The 20769-nt window shown below is 37.1% G+C and overlaps 1 protein-coding gene and 1 long non-coding RNA gene across 3 annotated transcripts in view; both read right to left on the bottom strand.

Annotated features, from left to right (window-relative positions):
- The window catches only part of fmn2a (formin 2a), a 69444-nt gene that overhangs the window by 24997 nt on the left and 23678 nt on the right, over positions 1–20769 (bottom strand). For both annotated transcript variants that reach the window (XM_065297357.2, XM_065297358.2), the window contains exons 6-7: positions 18232–18319; positions 3551–3612 (exon numbers count right to left, since the gene is read on the bottom strand). In XM_065297357.2, the coding sequence (XP_065153429.1) occupies positions 3551–3612; positions 18232–18319 (150 nt within the window). The remainder of the gene's footprint in view (positions 1–3550; positions 3613–18231; positions 18320–20769) is intronic.
- LOC135787659 (uncharacterized) lies at positions 5247–7119 on the bottom strand. The gene is made up of 3 exons (XR_010547154.2): positions 6755–7119; positions 5824–5928; positions 5247–5532 (listed from the first exon to the last, which is right to left on the bottom strand). It is a non-coding gene; the product is annotated as an uncharacterized lncRNA (long non-coding RNA).

Below are 20769 nucleotides of genomic sequence, written 5' to 3'. Positions count from 1 at the left end.
CTGACTCACACCGTGAAGAAAACAGGCTTAAGAAAACAGGCACCCCTTATAAAACAGTTCACGGGCACGCAGTAACGATCTAATACTGATATAAACTCAAACTAAATGAGGAAAACAATGCTCTCTGGTGTCTGTATGTATTACTTTATGGGCTTCGATTAAGCCTCTCACATACAGAGCGAGATCTGCGCTTAAGACTGCCAGAGAGAACAAGCAGGAGAGGAAATCGGGATAGACAGTGTGTGAGGGGGTGTTCTGTGGTTTTGGTTGTAGGAGTCAGAGACAGCGTGGAGTCTCGCACACTAAAGAGAAACAACCTCAACATCTAAACAGCACCGCCTCGAGCTACAGCGAGAAGGGTTGGGGAGGACGGATTGATGGAAGGAAAGTAGTTTTCAGCAGAAATCTAACACGAGACTAAAGAGTGTGGGAGTAAAAATAGATGCATAATACACTTTTACTGGTGCATATTTTGGATGCACCCTGCTGTATGGTGTAATCGGGTACATTTTTAGTAATCCATTAATGACAATAACATGCATTACGTTATATAGATCTGTTCTCTGTGCTTCTTAATTTTGATATTGCAATGTTTATTATTTCCCCCCCAAAAAACAACAACTAACAAATAAAACACTCTCATCTGTGTGCTGCAAGTCATCGTGCGGTTTAATACATACAAATGCATTAAATATAAATATGCATAATTAATAACACGCAAGGTAGGCTAATATTTAAAAATTATTAAACCAGATTGCGTGTTTGAATTTCATATTGGTTTAAAGCTGCTAAGAAAATGCAATTTCTTCCGCTTGGAGTGTTTCCATTCATTACAAACGAGCTAATAAGATTTCAAATAAATTTTTTGTGTGCAGTATTTTACATGTGGCAAGTAGCCATGCAGAAAGTACATCCAGCCGGTTGTTACCACAAGATACATGACCCTGATCAATACAAGGTCCTGATCACACTATCGGGGTTTAATCTGTGATACAACCGGCTGCCCGTCTTTGTCCCCTATTTAAAGGTGTTGTGTGTAGATTTTTAGTGGAATCTAGTGGTGAGATTGTGAATACAACGGCTCAGTCCACAGCTCACTCTCCCATTGTCCATTTAGGGCTGCTATAGAAACATGGTGGCCCAAAATAGCGACTTCCATGTAAGGGGACCCGTGATGTATGCAGAAAAAACGGCTCATTATAAGGTAATAAAATCAGTACAGTTCATTTTGTAATGTCTTATACACCACTGATAATATTGTTATTTATATTATATTTCATTTTTGTCAAAAGATCCTTCACAAAAGTCACACAATGCACCTTTACGTATTAGGGAAAATAGGTAAAGGAACCTTACAGAAAAATCCATATACATTTAATGTGATTCCATGGGGTTTTTTGCACATGTAAAAACGTATGTAGACATGTGATCACATGTGAAAATGTGAAATTCTTGTGCTTTTTCTGTAAGGCAATGCAAATCCGTTCAATTAGTTCCAAATCTGATAGATGTTTTCTATGTAGAAGTGAATATTATGCATAAAAAAATCCAAAATGCACAATAAAAGTAGTCTGCTATTTGGGGACAAAAATCATACATTTGTCTGTGGCAAATGCTGATAGTCGCGAAATTGGTCTTGACCAAACAACATTGTATTATGTAACTTCAAACGTAACTAAACTGGGAAAGAGACACAACCTGCATCTTGAACAGCAGTAATAAGTGTGCTAAGGATGTCGACAATTCGGCAAACAGATGGTAAGCTGTTTTAAACAACTTTGGTGAAGAAATGTGGACATTAAATTCAGTTTTGCTAGACTTTTAGCTCTTTCCCCGCCATTGACGAGGTATCTCGTCAATTAAGAGAAAACATTTGCATAAAAAATTATGCAATACTGTGATCCAATTATGAGAAAATTTAAGCCAAAATGTTATTTACTAATTTTAAACTCTATGTATGTTTTGATAATCGTTCTGAATCTGATCTCTAAGAAAATTCCTTCACAAAAATGCAATTATTTCAGTTTTTTGCTAAAAAAATTTTATAAAGAAAAATACCCATATTTAAGAGTTTATAAGCAGAGAAAAAAAATATAGAAATAATAACAAATAATAAAAAATATAAAATGAAGGATGAAACGGGTTTCCCCCATTTTGTTTGTTTGTTTATTGTTTATTTAAAAGCAGAGGGCCTGTTCTTTCATTTGATATATTTGTATGTCCTGGAAGGCATTTTGTGATTTTTTTGTGAAAATCACAAAAAAGCTGCCGGGCAACTATAAAAAAAATGGCTGGCGGGGAATAAGTTAAGCAGCGTGCATGTGGAAACGCAAAATAAACAGAACGCGTCATCTGTTTCAAAGCGTTATGATTGGCCGAAGCTGTCAGCGCGGTCTGACGGCATCCTTTCTAAATGCCGGTAATGTTTTTTTTTCTTTCACACATAGCGCTTACCAGTAAATTACCGGTAATCTTACAACCTCTCTTACTGGTAAATTGGCAGCACTGATTTACCAAAAAGGTTCTGTTTACACATGACCTGTTAACTGCAATTTACAAGTAAATTACCAGTAAAGACTGTATGTGTGAAAGGGACTTATGACATATAATGACATGTTTATAATGCAAAAAAGCATGGTCATAAACTGAACAGCTTTAAAGAAACCAAATTGTCAAGGTTTTTGTGATGGTTGGGGTTAGGGTAGGGGAATAGAATACACACTTTGTACAATATAAAAACTATTGCGTCTATGGATTTGCCCCCGTAAACCACATATGCCTGACTGTGTGCGTACGTATGTGTGTGTGGAAAGATCTGGCGTCGTGTGATCCATGGCCACGACACCCTGTCTTTATCTCATCATAATGACTTGCACACACACTCACATTTAAAAAATGTGTAAAGGATCTTTCCTACTGACAGCAAGATTTACGACTGTTGCTTCAAGGCAGAGGGCAATCTTGGTTTGCAAACTCATCAGTGCGTACACACACTTATAAGTGCAATAAAAGAAAATCAGAATTTGATAATAACCAATCGTAAAAGAGAGGTTAAGTCTTCCAAGAAGAATTTATGCTTGGCGAAGTCGAGCCGGGCGTATTCTGCCCCTGCCAATAAATTACATAACGTAAGCACGGTAGATCATCATTGAGTTTTTAAACGATTCGTTTTTTCATTTTTGAGGGAAAAATTCAGCCCTGTCCATCTAAATTTCCAATGTCTACATGTTTGTCTTGATACACTCATCTCTCCTTCTCTCAGACAGTGACAGGCATGCTGGCTCCATGGTAAACCTTACTCATTCCAGTGGTGTATGCGGCCTGCGAGTTTGTTTTGGTATTTAACACACATTTCCGCAGCTCTCTTTTGGGGTGGACTGCATTAAGCTCCAAGACCTCAGGGTCTGTTCACGTTCCTGTCCGGTTCGGGGAGGTTTGAAAGTTTAACGATATGATGAAAGATCATTTATGGAATCCGCAGAAGGGGTGTCAGGATTCATCACGTCCGCTGAGGTGCACCGTCACGCCTCGTCATGGGCTGAGGACTTACGTTTTCATACAGAGCCTGGAGCGTTTCCAGATCCACCACCGAGCAGTCCATGTTCAAGATGGCTGTCAGAGACGGAGAGAAAAAAAATTGGAGAATCTGTCAAAAAACGTCCAAAGAGAGTTTAGTCTCTGTTGAGAAAACTAATGCTTCATTTATCTATGAAATAGGCATTACATTGTTATGGAAAGAAATGTTATGACTGCCTGACAGAAAAAGAATAAGCGCATTACCAAGCCCTTCACCAAAAACTTTTCTGAGCTGACAGGCAGAGAAAAATCTATTAGTTCACATTTAAGTGAAATGCAGGGCATAACGGTGATGCTTAATACCTTGCTTGTTTTGGGCTTGAACCTACAACCGTTTATTTTTCAGCACAGGTACTTAATCACATTGCCATATAAATCTAATGACGATAACTGAAAAACAAAATCAAAGAAAATTGTATAATTTTGTCCAGAGCACAGTATAAGAGTAATGCTAAACTATAGTTTCAAAAAAACTTTTTAATCTAACGATCAAAATGTGTTTACTTAGCAGCAAACATTTATTTTCACGAATTGTTCCAACATAATAAAAGCATTTGAGTCTACCAAAGCTGTTATCGAACTGGCTAGACAGGGCACGTTTTTCAATGCTAAATAGAGCTATTATGAGGTTCACTCATTTTGGGAATTGAGAAATTGATGATCGGAGCGTTCCAGAAACCACAGAATAGAGAATAACAAAAACATCCGTATCTGGGGAACACAGACATATAAAATAGAGACAGACAATTTTACTTCTGCTATAAGAAAGAAAAAACCTCCAAAAACAGTCTTTAAGGAATACTCCACTTTCATAAAATGAATCCTGATAATTTACTCGCCACCATGTGATCCAAGATGTTTGTCTTTCTTTCTTCAGTCAAAAAGAAGTTACTGTTTTAAGGAAAACATTCCAGGATTTTTCTCAGTATAGTGGACTTTAGTGGACCTTAACGGTTTACAGTTTCAGTGCCAGCGCAACCATGTATTACGTGATTATGTTGAAAGGTCACGTATTACATATCATCACCTTCCTAAACTAATTGCCTAAGTCATTTTTTCAGGTTACTCAGAAAACACAAATAAATGGAACTAACTTCAGAGGTTGACCAGATTTGTGTTGTTCTTGATGCAGCTGTCATTTAAAAAAGCTTGTAAAATTGCCTAAGACTCAATGTCTTTTGACTCAGGCAAAATAAAACAGCCTAAAACATTTTTGTCAATTTTAGCAATTAGTTCAGGAATGTGACGATATTTGAAATTGTGGACCAATTTAAACAACACAGTGACAAAAAAATTGTCCTCTTTCTTCACACTTGTAAACACTGGAGTGGTAGTTTCACATACACTGTAAAAAATTTCACTGTTAAATTACAGTAATATACTGGCAGCTAGATTTGCCAGCATATAGTTGTAATTTTACAGATTACCTACTGTAATTTACAACAACAGTTTTTTACTGTACAAATATTACGAGACAGTACTGTAAAAAAAGGGAGCTGCACAGTATAATACTGTCAGATGTTTGGATGCATTATACTGTTATTTTAGGGTTCCTGCTGTTATTTATACTGTAGAATGTGATTTTCTAGCATTGTTAAAATGTAATTTTAAAATAAACACTTAAAATTGCTTGCAAAAAAATTCTCAAACAAAGGATGATGATAAAACACTGTTTTTATTAAATATAACAAAATTCAGTGCATTCTTAAATGTTAGTTTCTGCCTCACTAATGAGACTGGGCTGAATAAAACATAATGCTGTGATGTCACATAAATATCACAACACTGCAGAATACAATGTGAAAGCCCCACTCAAAGTCCATGAAGTTTTTGATGAGGGTGGTCACATGGGGATTAACAGTTGCTGCGTTTTTCTGGACAAGCTTTCCTGTCTTCTCGGACACCTTCACCTGCCTGGCTTTTGTTCACCTCTTAGGGTTCACACCAATTAAGCATCTACAAAGTACAATGAGAAAAGTAAAGATTAATTGCAATGAAGACAGATAAAACCAACTGCATTCACAGTATAAATATTCTAGGTTGTTGCCATTCTGGCATTAATGAGAGAGAAATACTTTATTCAAAAACATGTAGCATGATATCAAATTTGGCCTAAACCCATGTCTATATCTTAAACTTCAACTCACTATTTAAAAGACCTAATGCAATCAAAGTCAATTTACAAAAAAGAAAGAGACACTAATTTAACGCAATGTGACATTCTTGAACAGCTAGTAGAGGATTTACCTTTGAACAAACTCCAGTGTCCTCGCAGCTTCATCTTGCCTTCACAGATGATGATGTTTTCACTGCTGATCATCCAACCTCCAAATGTTACTTCATCACCAGCAACTGATGCAGACAACAATTACAGTTAATGTCCCAAAAAACTATCAGATATTATACAGCTGCAAATCCATTACTTAGAAAAGCTAATGATATTAATTACAGAAAGAGATTTTTTAGACAGACTGAAAGACTTTTCTATAGGCCTACTGTTGTATTGTTCTATACTCCACACTTTCCCAGCAGTATCAGCCTTGGACTAGCCATTTTCAATATTTTACTATGTTCTTACCTCAACTTAGACGAATTAATACAGCCCTATCTTTTTTCAAAGCATGCACTTCATCTTTGTACAGTGCCTCGTGAATGTAGCGTTTAGCCTAGCCCCATTCATTCCAATGGCTCCAAACAAAAGTATTATTTTGTGCCAAACTTACTTGTGTAACTACTCATGTAACAGTCTTTAAATAGGGAAAACATGCAAGTGTTTGGTGGCTTCTAAATTCATCCCTGTTTGGAGCCATAGGAATGAATGGGGCTAGGCTAAATGCTAACACATTCACGAGGCACTGTACAAAGATTAAAAGTGCACACATTGAAAAAAGATACAAACAAATGGTGAAACAGAGCCCAATCCCTCATGTAGATTTAAAAAAAATATCAATAGATAATCGCACATCAGTCAGACATTTGATTAGATTGCAAATTAACATTAGCATCTTTATTTGTATTTAACCTATATAGCTAGTTGCCAATTCGTTTAACAATCTGCCCTAAATATGTCAAAATCAAATAAATCGTTTTTAGAAATATTTCAAAAATAAGCAAATATATATAACATTTTGTCAATTATTTTACTTAGAAACACAGACTCTGTTCAGTTTGTGCTTACCTTGATATACAGGCGAGGAGTAAAAAACAAGTGAATTCGTCGTCCGTCTCAGTGCTGGTAGGGTCACAATCGGAGTGAAAATGGATAGATAGTCTTTAATTCTGCTTCCTTCTCGTATAATAAAATGCAGAAAAACAGTGTAGTTAAATCAGTTTTACTCATGGTTGCAGATGAGCTCGTCACATGTCTGACATGCCTGACCAAACCAAAAAATACTGTATTATCCCGTAAGACTGAACAGGAGCTTGCTGTTATTATTTTGTTTGTCATATTAATGTTTATTTACAGTATTCAACTGTATTTATGAGAAACGGTAAATTACTGTCCAAAATTCCCCGTTTTTTTACAGCAATTTTTTACAGTGTAGGTTATGCGTGACCTTTCGACGTGATTACATAATACGTAAGATCACGTTGGGGCATCACACGGCTAGTGCAAGACCAGAAGTTGTTGTGAAAAGGACATATTTTTTATTTGTCGAAAATGATGATCATTTCGCTAGATAAGACCCTTATGCCTCAGGTTGGTATCATTTAGAGCAGGGGTCTTCAACGTTTTTTGGGTCGGGACCCCTTAGATAAGAGAGGCATGGAGCAGGGACCCCCTAATACTAAATGTGTAAAACAAAGATATTTAAGTAAGCAGTAAGGTATGAGAGACTGCCTTTTCGTATGACCAATCAGAATCAAGGACTGGAACTGTTTTTTTTTAAATAGAAACAAACCATATTGTCACACAGCCATACTATATTAAAATGCATATTTTTTTGTTAAAGTAGATTTAGTTTTTATATTAATATAATAATAATAATAATAATAATAATAATAATAATGTATTATTTTAAGGTATTTGCAGTGTAATATATTTTCATTTTACTGTGAATTGGACAAGGGCTTTCAGTTTATAAAGAAGACTGATCATGGTGAATGGCACAAAGACTGTCTATTCTGGTGGGAATAGAGGTTGTGCTACTTTATAATTCTGAGGTCTGTTGCCTTGCTCGTGTATCATCATTGTCACAAGTTTGAGTAACGCAGGTTTATTTTCTGCATAGCTTCATATCAGACACAGGAGAACAACATGCAACGAGTCCGAGCGCATCTCTTTGGGGAAACTTTTTGAGAGGCGGATTTCAACCTGACTATGAATCTTGCACAAGGCACCATCACAGCGTGCGTTTCATTAATTTTTAAATGCGAGCGATAGTTTTGTCACAGTTTAAAATGCAGACGCGGTGTGGTGTCATTTGCCTGTTGAATTAGCGCTTTAAATCTGAACCGCGTGAAACACCCGTCCAAGTTCAGAAATATAGAGACAACATGTCGCACTGATTCTAAAATGACATTCTGAAAGAAAGACACACATAAGATTTACCTGTTTTATGATGACTTTTCTATCGCTACTGCTGCTTCCTGGGTGGATATTTATAATCTTTAGATATTTTATTTTGGTCCGCTGGCTAAACTGAACGCGCGCCTTCAAACCTATGCGGCCACGCACGTGCACAACTTAAAGGGGACAGGTAACGTTTTGAACATATATTTTACATTTTAAGCAAAAAATAGCTTGTTGTTGAACATCATTTGGCGGACCCCCTGCAGTTCCGTCACGGACCCCCGGTTGAAGACCCATGATTTAGAGCCCTTTGAAGCTGCATTGAATGTGCAATTTTAAACTGCTATATGGAAGAAAACAAATTCTTTCTCAACAAAGAAAGACATAAGTAAATGAAGAGTTTGGTTCCAAAACACGATAAACACCATTTAAAAAAATAGTTACAGCCAAAATCTGATATCCGCCGTGTTATTCTGTCATCTTTTCTCCCTTTTTTCTTAAACGTGATAAACGCCAGTCCTCCTTCTCTGCAATATGCAATAAATCCGCTCAACAAATTCCACGCATTGTAAACAATAATGTTGGCGCTTGGAATTCACACAGAATTCTAGATTTCCTCATCTACTTTGTACTTCATGATCAACAAACAAAAACGAAATAATACTTTTGATGGCATTGATAAACCTGTGGTGGTTTTCTGTGGCGAAGAAGAAACGTAAGCCATAAAAATCGAATAATTTACGTGAGAGGCACTTGGGTAAAGGAAAACTGCCGGCTGTTGCTTGTTATCACACCACAGCATCAAGCTTCTGTCATCCGAACACATTGACCTCAGGGGATCTAATGGAAAACTTTCCATTATTTTACCCAAAGTCAATGAAAATCAAGCAGGACCAAAATATTTTACAGCTGATCACTGTCAAAAAAGTTCAACAATGACGTCCCAAGTATGGCCGCAGCAATGACAGTGTTCTTAATATGACAAATTAAGTGTTTTGATTAATGCCATTAATGTTAATTTTTTAATCAGTGTATACCACTAGACAACTAAATGAATATACAATGGCGAAGATGAATGCACATTTATATAATGATTCAATAGATTTATAGCAGTTTGAAAAAAAAACCTGTCATGGATTTATTGCATTTCAAGGAAAAATTATAATTTTTTATGATAAATCTTTGAAAATCAAATGATGGATTTGAATTTTTTATGTTATTATAACCTAAAGATGCTATATGAAAGGAAATAATGTTTTTCATCTGGTCACTTTCTTGGTATAGAAAACACATTTTTACCCAAACTAATATAAATGGATTTATTGCGTTTTGAAACCAAACTCTTCAAATTATCAAAAAGTTTTTTAATAAAAATGAAATATTATTTTAAAAGAGCAAGAGAAAGGCAGAGAGAGAAAATGCATACCAGTAATTTAACCTATCATTAACCTTACAACATCCCATCAGATCACGAGACAGGCAAACAAGAGCAATGTAATTCCCACACCTCCTTTACAAAAATAACAGGTCTCCTGATATCCATTGATATGATCAGTGTTTCCCTAAACACTGATGCTGTATTTTTATTTGATACACATATCAAGGCATTCAAGATCAGGTATTGTCTCCCTATGCCATAGATTTTCAACAATGAGCCGACTGTAGGAGATTATTGCATTAATCTCATGTTTGCAACAATAAACTAAACCATACATTTTGCATCTCAGTAATTGCTTGAAATTCTTATGTAGTTGACGTTTTTATTCAAATAAGTATCCAAATAACACTTACCGTATTATAGAGAAAACTCCTGAAACGAAATGAGATTAAGTGCTTTGCTTGAGGGGTTAGTTAACTTGTAGCCGACTTTGAACCTACATCGTTTTGGTCATCAGTTAAGATGTTTAAGCGGTAGGCCACCGCACAATCCTTAGATAACCCATTACTGTAACCGTTCCACAGTTCATCAGCCAAAACGATGAAAATTATGTCTTCAGGCTTGTTTTTATAGGACAGTGAGATTTATTATGTTATCTTCATGCCTGGCTTACATAATTACTATCTTTCCAACATACACAAGCAGACAGACATACAGTTAATTCTACATGCTTGCAATTCCAAAACTGATATAATCTTTCAAGACATTATCAACTAAAAACAGCCCTGCATATCAGGGCATCATACAAATCTGTTTTCTCATCACATTCCCACACCAACATTTTTCATAAAAAATTGTCCTGTGGACACAACTGACGGTCCAGAACAATATGCGTGAGCCATTGGAAAAAAATAAATAAATCATTTGCAGCGCTACTGTCAATGCTGATAAATCCAACCTTACGCACACACACAAACACTGAGATGACTGTGAAATACACAGACTATTGTGGGTACAATCAAAGGCTTGTCACCAAGTTTGTTCAAGAGCTGCCTGTGCCATAATGCTTTCGCTTGTGAAGGTCTCAGGACGTGAGATTTTATGAAAACCAGCTGAGCGAAAACTAGAAGGCTCACACAAAGACAGAGGTTCAGTGTAAACACAGGAAGGATTGACTTCAGTGCTATTGGCTTCAACAGTTTCAGATCAGGGTGCAAATTATGGAAGGGTTTAAGGGGATCTGACCACCCAATTAAGAAGTAAACCACTCCAAAGGGGGTCAAAACAAGGGGGAGATGGGGGTCTAAAAATATTTAAAGAGCACCAATGGTTTCCTTTTGTGTGTAAGTGTGTATTAGTACATGTTAACGATATGCAAAAGGTACAAACCCCGAAGTAAAGATGATGCGAGTTATCGTCTAAAACGTAAATCTCTTTTCTTGGACTACAACAAACACACATATTGTAGGCAACAGTTTACTTCCTGGGATTGGTGACTTAGAGAAGACCGACATTATCATAATTCCTCCCGCCTTGGACTCACAGCCTGTAAGTTAACTCCTGTTAGCATCGCATTGTGAGGGAATCTTTCAAACATGGTAAAGAGCGTCACATTTCTGGCTGACGTCGGAGGTATTCAGACCAATCACAACATACAGATTAGCTGGCCAATCAGGGACACAGAGCTTTTCAAATCTGTGCGTTTCAGGAAGTGAGTGAAATCTGGTGCTACAAAAATTTATGGTTTGTGGAAAATAGTATTTTAGTGTGCAAATTTTATTATACCAAATACACTAAATAATGTTGATGTTTTTTAGCAACAACATAGGTGCTCTTTAATATTCTTTCCTATGTGCCTGTCATGGATTTATTGCATTTCAAGGAAAAATTATAATTTTTTATGATAAATCTTTGAAAATCAAATGATGGATTTGAATTTTTTATGTTATTATAACCTAAAGATGCTATATGAAAGGAAATAATGTTTTTCATCTGGTCACTTTCTTGGTATAGAAAACACATTTTTACCCAAACTAATATAAATGGATTTATTGCGTTTTGAAACCAAACTCTTCAAATTATTTTATGAAAACCAGCTGAGCGAAAACTAGAAGGCTCACACAAAGACAGAGGTTCAGTGTAAACACAGGAAGGATTGACTTCAGTGCTATTGGCTTCAACAGTTTCAGATCAGGGTGCAAATTATGGAAGGGTTTAAAGGCGGAGTCCACGATGTTTGAAAAACGGTTTGGAAAAGGAGACGGGCCGACTACCAAAACACACTTATAGCCAATCAAATCAAATCAAATGCCGGGTTGCGTATGTGTGGGGCGGGTCTATCAACAGAAGGTCCAGATTCTATTGGGGTAGGGGCGTGTTTGTTTAGGCGATTTCAAATATCAACACTGGCTTTCAAACATCATGGACTCCGCCTTTAAGGGGATCTGACCACCCAATTAAGAAGTAAACTCACAGCCTGTAAGTTAACTCCTGTTAGCATCGCATTGTGAGGGAATCTTTCAAACATGGTAAAGAGCGTCACATTTCTGGCTGACGTCGGAGGTATTCAGACCAATCACAACATACAGATTAGCTGGCCAATCAGGGACACAGAGCTTTTCAAATCTGTGCGTTTCAGGAAGTGAGTGAAATCTGGTCCTACAAAAATTTATGGTTTGTGGAAAATAGTATTTTAGTGTGCAAATTTTATTATACCAAATACACTAAATAATGTTGATGTTTTTTAGCAACAACATAGGTGCTCTTTAATATTCTTTCCTATGTGCTTTAGTAAGTAATATAAATGAATCAATCTGATAGACTGAGCATCAAATATTGGCTATAAAGAAATTAGAAATTTTACTCAAATAATAAAAATCACTGTATAATTAACAAATTTGTTATTGAGCTCTGTATTATTACAAAAACTTAATTTGCTTTAAAGAGTTCTTCACAATGATGCCATTTTTGGTTCTCCAAAGAACTTTTTTTTTTAGAAAGGTTCTTTATGGAACCATATAGCCTGACAAGGAACCTTTAAATGTAAGAGTTTAGTGTCAGTTGTAATATTTAAAAGTTACAATAAATTGATGGCTGATTGATCAATCGCTGATTGATTAAAAACAGCGACCCCTAGAGTTGCTGGGGAATACTTGCAACTGTCGTAATTTCCCACACCCCAACTCTGTACACCTCCATAGATAATGACCAGTTAATGTTTCACAATTTCATACAAATATTAGGCTACTGCATAGTCTACTAAACTACAGATGATGGTAAAAGGATAATAAGAAGTTTATTCCAAGTGTAGAGTCGTTGTTTGTTCTTCTATCCACTGTTTAAATGTTTTGTTTTTTCCGTACATGTTAAAATGAATGTCAAAATTTTCCATTCTTAATTGTGGTTGTCCAGTGTTTGTCACAAGATGGCGCCAAACAGTAATCTTTGTTGGAGCGGAGGGATTTTAAACATACAAGTTGTACCGGCTATGCGTTATTACTTTGGAGCGGTTATTATTTGAAAAGAACGAACCTGCAAATGTCTCAACTGACCAATCACAATCAAGCATTCCAGAGAGCCGTGTAATACGGTAAAATAACTGCATAGTGTGTCTTTAAATAAGAGACAGAAGAGCAATATTGTCTCTTTTCTCTACTCTTCTCCCAGTCCCTCCAGAAAAACGCGATTATGCGATTGCATAATTCAACGCATAATCTGCATTTTTACAAATACGCACTTTCACAGCATAAATTGCAGATTTTCGTGGGCAAAATATGCAGGGCTTGCATGATTTTATAATCCCCGCAATTTATAAGCAAAAATCACATAACTTTTACATATATAAAGTTGAAAAATGTTGCACTTACTTCACACAAGGGCAGCCATGTCCCTTGTTGCCATGGAAACATTATGAAGTGACGCTATTATGTAACACTATTTTGTGACGTGAACATCCTTGAAAAGTTACAAAAGCTGCAAACAGTTTTTGCAAGTTTCCGATGTTTATGCAAGTTCCCGCAGTTTTTGCAAGTTCCTGCTAGTTTTGCAAGTTCCCGCAATTTTATCACATAAAATTGCATAAATATCCCGCATATTCCATCAGTTTTTTTTAAGAAAATGTGCCGCAAGATCAAGGATTTTTGCATGCAACAATCACAAAAAACTGTGTTTTTCTGAAAGGACTATTATCCACTCTTCCCTCTACTCCCCTCTACTCCTCTCTACTCCTCTCCACTCTTTTCTGTACTCCCCTCTACTCCTCGCCACTCTTCTCTCTACTCCCCTCTAATCCTCTCTACTACTCTCCATTCTTCTCTCTACTCACCTCTACTCCTCTCTACTCCTCTCCACTCTTTTCTCTACTCCCCTCTACTCCTCGCCACTCTTCTCTCTACTCCTCTCTAATCTTTTCTCTACTCCTCTCCACTCTTCTCTCTACTCCTCTTCACTCTTCTCTCTACTCCCCTCTACTCCCATCTTCCCCCGTCTACTCCTCTTCACTCTTCTCTCTACTACTCTCTACTCCTCTCTGTACTCCTCTCTATTCCTCTCCACTCTTCTCTCTACTCCTCTCCACTCTTTTCTCTACTCCTCTCCACTTTTCTCTCTACTCCCCTCTACTCCTCTCTACTCCTCTCCACTCTTTTCTCTACTCCCCTCTACTCCTCGCCACTCTTCTCTCTACTCCCCTCTAATCCTCTCTACTACTCTCCATTCTTCTCTCTACTCACCTCTACTCCTCTCCACTCTTTTCTCTACTCCCCTCTACTCCTCGCCACTCTTCTCTCTACTCCTCTCTAATCTTTTCTCTACTCCTCTCCACTCTTCTCTCTACTCCTCTCCACTCTTCTCTCTACTGCCCTCTACTTCCTCTCTACTCCTCTCTGCACTCCTCTTCACTCTTCTCCCCTCTACTCCTCTCCATTCTTCTCTCTACTCCCCTCTACTCCCATCTTCCCCCGTCTACTCCTCTTCACTCTTCTCTCTACTTCTCTCTACTCCTCTCTGTACTCCTCTCTATTCCTCTCCACTCTTCTCTCTACTCCTCTCCACTCTTTTCTCTACTCCTCTCCACTTTTCTCTCTACTCCCCTCTACTCCTCTCTACTCTTCACTTCTTTTCCCCTCTCTCTCTTACTTATTTTCTACACCTCTCCTCTCCGTTCATCTCCTTGTCTTCTTCTATACTCAGCTTTTCCCCTCTTTTCTTTTCCTCTCGTTTCCCCTCCTCTTCTTCTCCTTTCTTCTCCTGGTCCACTCATTTTCGTTCCTTTCCTCTCCTCTTCTCATGTCCTCTTCTCTTCTCATGTCCTCTTCTCTCCTGTCCTCACTACTTTCCCTCTATTTTCCCCTCTTCTCCTTTCCTACTCTCTCCTCTTTTCTTCTCATCTCAATCATTCTTCTCCTTTCTACCTTTCTTCTCCTTTCTGTTTCTCTCTATTTCTTCCATCTTCTCTTCTTTCACTTTCTCTTCGCTTCTCCACTTCTCGTTTCCTATCCTCTTTTTCTCGTTTCTCCTGTACTCTTTTGCTTATTTCACTCCCCCTTTCCTCTCTACTTCCTCTCTATTTTCCTCTCTTCTCCTTTCCTACACTCTCATCTCTTCTTCTCTACCATTCTTCTCCTTTCTGCCTTTCCTCTTCTTTCTGTTTCTCTCTATTTTTTCTATATTCTCTTCTTTAACTTTCCCTTCTTTTCTATGCTTTTCTCCACTTCTTGTTTACTCTCTTCTTTTCCTCTTTTCTGCTCCTCTAGTTTCATCTCTATTTCTCCTTTATTTTCCTCTCTTCTCATATCCTACTCTCTCACCACCTCTCTTCTTCTTCTCGCTTTCGTTTTTTCCCTCTCTACCTTTCCTCTCCTTTCCGTTATTCTCATTTTCTTCTATCTTCTCCCCTCCTCTGTCATTTCCTCTCACATTTTCCTCTTTTCTCTACTTCTTGTGTTCTCTCCTCTTTTCCTTTTTTTCCACTTCTCGTTTCCTATTCTCTTTTCCTAATTTCTGCTACTTTCATTGTCTCTCTACTTCTCCCTCTATTTCCTCTCTTCTCCTCTCCTACTTTCTTTCTTCCTCATCTTCATCATTCTTCTACTATCAATCGTTCTTCTCCTCTCTACGTTTCCTCTACTCTTTGTTCATCTAATTTTCTTCTATCTTTTCCCTTTCCTTTTTTTTTTCTTTCCTCCTCAGCTCTTTTCTACGCTTCTTTTTTCCTCTCCTGTTTTCTCCACCTCTCGTTTCCTCTCCTCTTCTCCTTTCTTCTCCATGTCCACTCATTTCATCTGCTCTTCTTCTATCCTCTCATTTCCTTTCTGCTTTTCCTTCATTTTCCTCTATTCTCCTCTCGTTTCCTCTCTCATCTCTCATCCACTGCAAACTGTAAAAAAATCCTAATCACTCTGGATGAACCTTTAAACTCTGCAATTAAACCAACTCACAACAATCCTCACTATTTCCTCAAAGGGCCTGATCCAGGTCAGTGTGGTCATGCGTGATTTTGAGGAATGTATTGATTCAGGGTAAATAGCACTGTCAGAAAAACTGTTTGTTTCTATTCGGCGGTTTGCTCTGGCCAAACATACTGGCTCCCCCAATAAGTGGAATTTCTCTGAGAACCAGTACAGAATTGTGGGTACTGAGCTGAATAAAACATGGAGAAGAAGCCCATAAAATCTCAAAGAGCCAGTAAAAATGTCTTTAAATGTCGGCAGTTAAAGGCTAACTGAGGATGTGTGTGTGTGTGCGTATGCGTATAATATTAGGTATCCATTCACATAATATGTTGTGGTTTTTAAAACTGCATCCAGCCCTGCTGATTCATTAAAATAGAGAAAGAAAAACAGAATTTAACAAAGGATTGTTGTTGTAAAAGATTGTCTTTAACTGGAGGGAAATTATGCATGAAGAAATGTTACTAAAAGAAAACAGAATTCAGTCTGCTGCCGGCTTAAAAAGCAACATAAAATGACTAAAAATGTGACATTAATAGAAAATAGAGAAAGTTTATTCATACTATTGTAAATATACTACAGTATCACTGCACTAACAAAAAGAATGATGGTTTACTGTGCCATTACTCTTTTTTTTAAACACAATGTCCACATTTGAAATGTCCTTATAATAAAGTATATTAGTGCTTTCAGTGATGGTACAGATGGTAAAACTTCATATAAACAAAATACTTGAAGTAATGTACAATGGTATTTATATACTATTTATTTGTTTTTATAAATTCATTATATTATTTATTCATTTATTATTAATATTTATTTATCTTCTATGGAATTATTGGAATCATATACTCTACACATGTTCAAAGTTCTCTCTTCCTGTGTTTTTTTTTTCATTTACTGGAAGTGAAGTAAAGCAAAAAAACAAATGATGAGATATCTCGACAAGACGGAGACAAAAGTTCTGTGCAAACAATACGAAAATATGTCTGTGAAACAAGTAACAAAACACCAGCCCTTATTCATTTACTGCTCATCCTAATAAAGAAATACGCTCTGTGTATTTGGCCCATTTACTATTGTACGCTATTCTCAGTCATGAACTCAGATCAGTGACCCCTCTCCCACTCACAAAATTCAAAATCAAGAGTTTTGCATGGTTCTGACTGTGGAGAGATGAGACTAACATTCTCAAACATATGATGAGAAGAAATGGCATCATATCCTTTACAGTCAATTCAATGGAACGAATGAGTAGATGTGGTGATGACAACACAAGGCATAGATTAGACAGAGAGAGAGAGAGAGAGAGAGAGAAATTAGAGAAAAAAAGACCCCAGAGACAGATGAGAAAATATCTTAAGCAGAGACAAGGAACATTGAGTGAATATTCAGAAACTATGGGTAAAGGAACTGAGGAACAGAAGAGGAATGATGATGCCTTCTAAATCACTATGTCCATTAAGATCTATCTCAACCTACTCTTGAACTCCAAAACCATCTCCTCTCCCTCCCAGCTTTCAAACACAATCAGTGAGTATATAAACAGAGGCAAATAATGACTCGTAATTGGCTGTGACATCACATTTGACCCCTAAGAGAGGTCATGTGCTGACATGAGACCAAGCAGGAGCTGGGGAGACGTTTGTGAGCTGAGAGGATTTTCTGAGAACTGTGAGAACTCCTGCACTGTTGTTGCCATACCTGATTGCCATACAATTTTGAGTTAATTCAACTTAAAAATATAAGTGTACTCAAAAAAATTAAATGGCAACTTACTTTTCTAAGTTGAACTAATTTTTATTTTTACAGTGTGGGCTTTGACACATGATGAGGAACAAGGTGGACAACAGAAGCAAAGAAATTGAAACATTATGCATTCACCCATACGCTTTTACAGAGAGCGAATTGCAGTGCCTTACATATAATTTTTTTATCATATTTGCATCGACCAGCTAATGTAGAAAAATGGCAGTGACTTTTATGTTTGGTGACATGCGGCATACAGTATATAGAAAAAATGCCTCATTCTGAGGTAATAAAAACAATACAGTGCATTATGCAAGGTCTTTATAGACCACTGATAATATGGTTATGAATATTATATTGCACTTGTGTCAAGAGATCCTTGTTACACATTTCACCTTTAAGAAAAAATTCCACAACAATGCAACATCAATTGCACCAGGACAACATGTGCACACATACAGTAATACACACACAATATTCACACTATTAAACATCTTAGTTATTTGAAATGATTTACAAAAAATGGGTATTTGGATATTATGCCGAACATTCTGTGAGACACTCACCATTCTGGATGTCCTTCATATCTAAATGAAGACTGGACATCAGAATCCCCACCGCCTGAGAACGTTTGTTACTCAGTAGCTTGACAACCTGAGACAGACAGAGAGAAAGAGAGAGAGCAGGGTATATTTTATTACTGTGTTAAAACAATGGCCATTTGATTCTAGAAAAACATTGATTCCCCAGTTATTTAAAAGCACAATATAATTGCCGCCGACAAAAATATATAAACATACCATTTCACATTGACTGACAGTGTTGGGAGTAACGCATTACAAAATATAATATATTACAGTAATATATTAGTTTTTGCTGTAACGCAGTAATATAACGCATTACTAATAAACATTTTGTAATATTTTACTCGTTACAGTCTTAGTAACGAGCGCGTTACAACAATGCATTTTAAAAATAGACGTGTTATTTTAATTTTTTTTATTTTTGACCAATGCGCGTGACCAGCATCCACACAGGAAAAAGCTGCGGGTAAAATAGTAATGGCTGCGTCCCAAACAGCATACTTCCATACTATATAGTAGGCGAAAAGCACTACTTCTCGTACTCTTTGCCTACTATATAGTATGGAAGTAGGTGGTTTGGGACGCAGCCTATGTCTGTTTCCAGGTGCTGTATGCAGCATGTTCATTTTTACTTTAATTTTGTATTTGACGCGTTTCTTAAAAAGCCGAATCTGGGAAGTCCGCGGCTGTATAAGCATTAACTAAAGTCGCAATCAGGTCCGGTAGCGCCGCACACGCATAATTCTGCGAATGAGAGCACTAAGTAAAAGCAACAGAAAGTTTCTATCGGTCTCCTGTGCTGCGTGAACCTCAAAAGTAAAGAGACCTTTAGAAATCCTGCCAGTAAAATCCATTCACCACACCAGCAATGACAAGCTAACGTTGCTATGGTTACAGTATATATACATGGATATCAGCTGACGTCACTCACTTGTCTTCCGCCATTTTAAGGACTTGAAGTGGTCGCAAAAGAACTAGAAGCTATGCCTTCAATGCTGTGAGCATCAAAATCGCTATTTTAACAACACTAAGAAGGCTCAACACAACATGATATTTTGCTTGAAGTATCGCCTGTGTCTCTACACGTGAACTCGAGCATTGAGAATATTGTTTGTGTACACAAAGTTAACTAAAAAGAAAGGTTTTGAACAACTGACTTTGGATGATTTGGCGTCCGCTCGCCCCTTCTTCCCAGTGAAGATGTATCGATCTCCAATTGCGACGTAAGGAGGGAGGAGAGTAAAGATTGATATCTCCTAAAGCATAATTCCATAAAAATGCACGGATAAGTCGTTGTTTTGTCGCAAGTGAAAAACAATATTGACCTTCTAGATGAAAAAGGAGCCTCATATGAGATTCATTCATTCCCCTTCGGAAATCGATTATTTACGTCTGGCAGAGATGACAAGCGGACACCATAACAGCCAAAGTCAGTTGTACAAAACCTTTCTTTTTAGTAAACTCTGTGTACACAAACAATGTTCTCAATGCTCGCGTTCATGTGTAGAGATCCAGGTGATACTTCGAGCAAAGTTTCACGTTGTGTCGCGCCTTCTTATGTTGTAAAATAGTGGTAGTTCCGTAGCAGCGGACAGCGGCTGGAAGAACGCATCAGGGATCGAGAAAGCATCACACCCTAACCAAGATATATTTTTTTAAAGTAGCGTTTATTTTCATGACAGTCGAGATGCGACATGTTGTCTTTCGTAGCCCTTTACTGTACCCGTAAGAATCATAGACAGTAAAAGATAAGAGATCCGTAAATCGTAGCAAGGTAGCCAATGCTTGTCAATAGCCTACTGGTACTCGGTAGGTCCTAAAGATGGCGGCATGATGTAAAAGGTCACGTGACTGAAATCCATCTATACATAATAGATTGCTAGGCTATTCCTATGCTATCTACAGTTTTATTACAAACAGCAACCTAAACTACAACATAACATTAATGTAGACTTAAACATGGTTATTTAAATAGTACATTTAAACATCACTGTTTAAAGTTTTTACCAGCCTTTGTATGGGAGCCTATTTTCATTTTTTGGAAAAAAGGAGTGTTCCTCTGTTTGTCTGTGTTTTATATGTTAGTCTACATGTAATCCTTATATTGTACTGAAATGAGCTGTATTCCTTGAGGCCTGATCCTCCAATAGCACTTTTTGATAAGTTGTCAACTCAGTGCATGCCAGGTTTGTGCTGTGAATCTGAATTAAAAGTGAATTAAAGAATAGAAATGAAAAGAGGTTGCGTGTCTTGCCATGTTATTAGTCTATAGGTTGCATTATAGTGGGCTCTGGCTCTATTGTGTTTGGTATGTCTACCATCATTTACCAGACTTTTACCAGATCATTTTTTTATGACTCTGACAGTCATTGTTACTGTATTTTGCCATAAGTCTTCACTGTGCCTATTCAAAGCTCGAGGGCAAACACATAACTTCTAGATTTATAAGCAGCAATAAACTAAATTTTAACATTTTATAATGCCTAGTCTTACTTCTGTTATTTTGATTAAAGTAACTCA

The sequence above is a fragment of the Paramisgurnus dabryanus genome, chromosome 17 (assembly GCF_030506205.2).
Source record: "Paramisgurnus dabryanus chromosome 17, PD_genome_1.1, whole genome shotgun sequence".
Lineage (NCBI taxonomy): Eukaryota > Metazoa > Chordata > Actinopteri > Cypriniformes > Cobitidae > Paramisgurnus > Paramisgurnus dabryanus.
The sequence above is the reverse complement of the archived record's forward strand: the minus strand, read 5'-3'. Positions and strand labels throughout refer to the sequence as shown.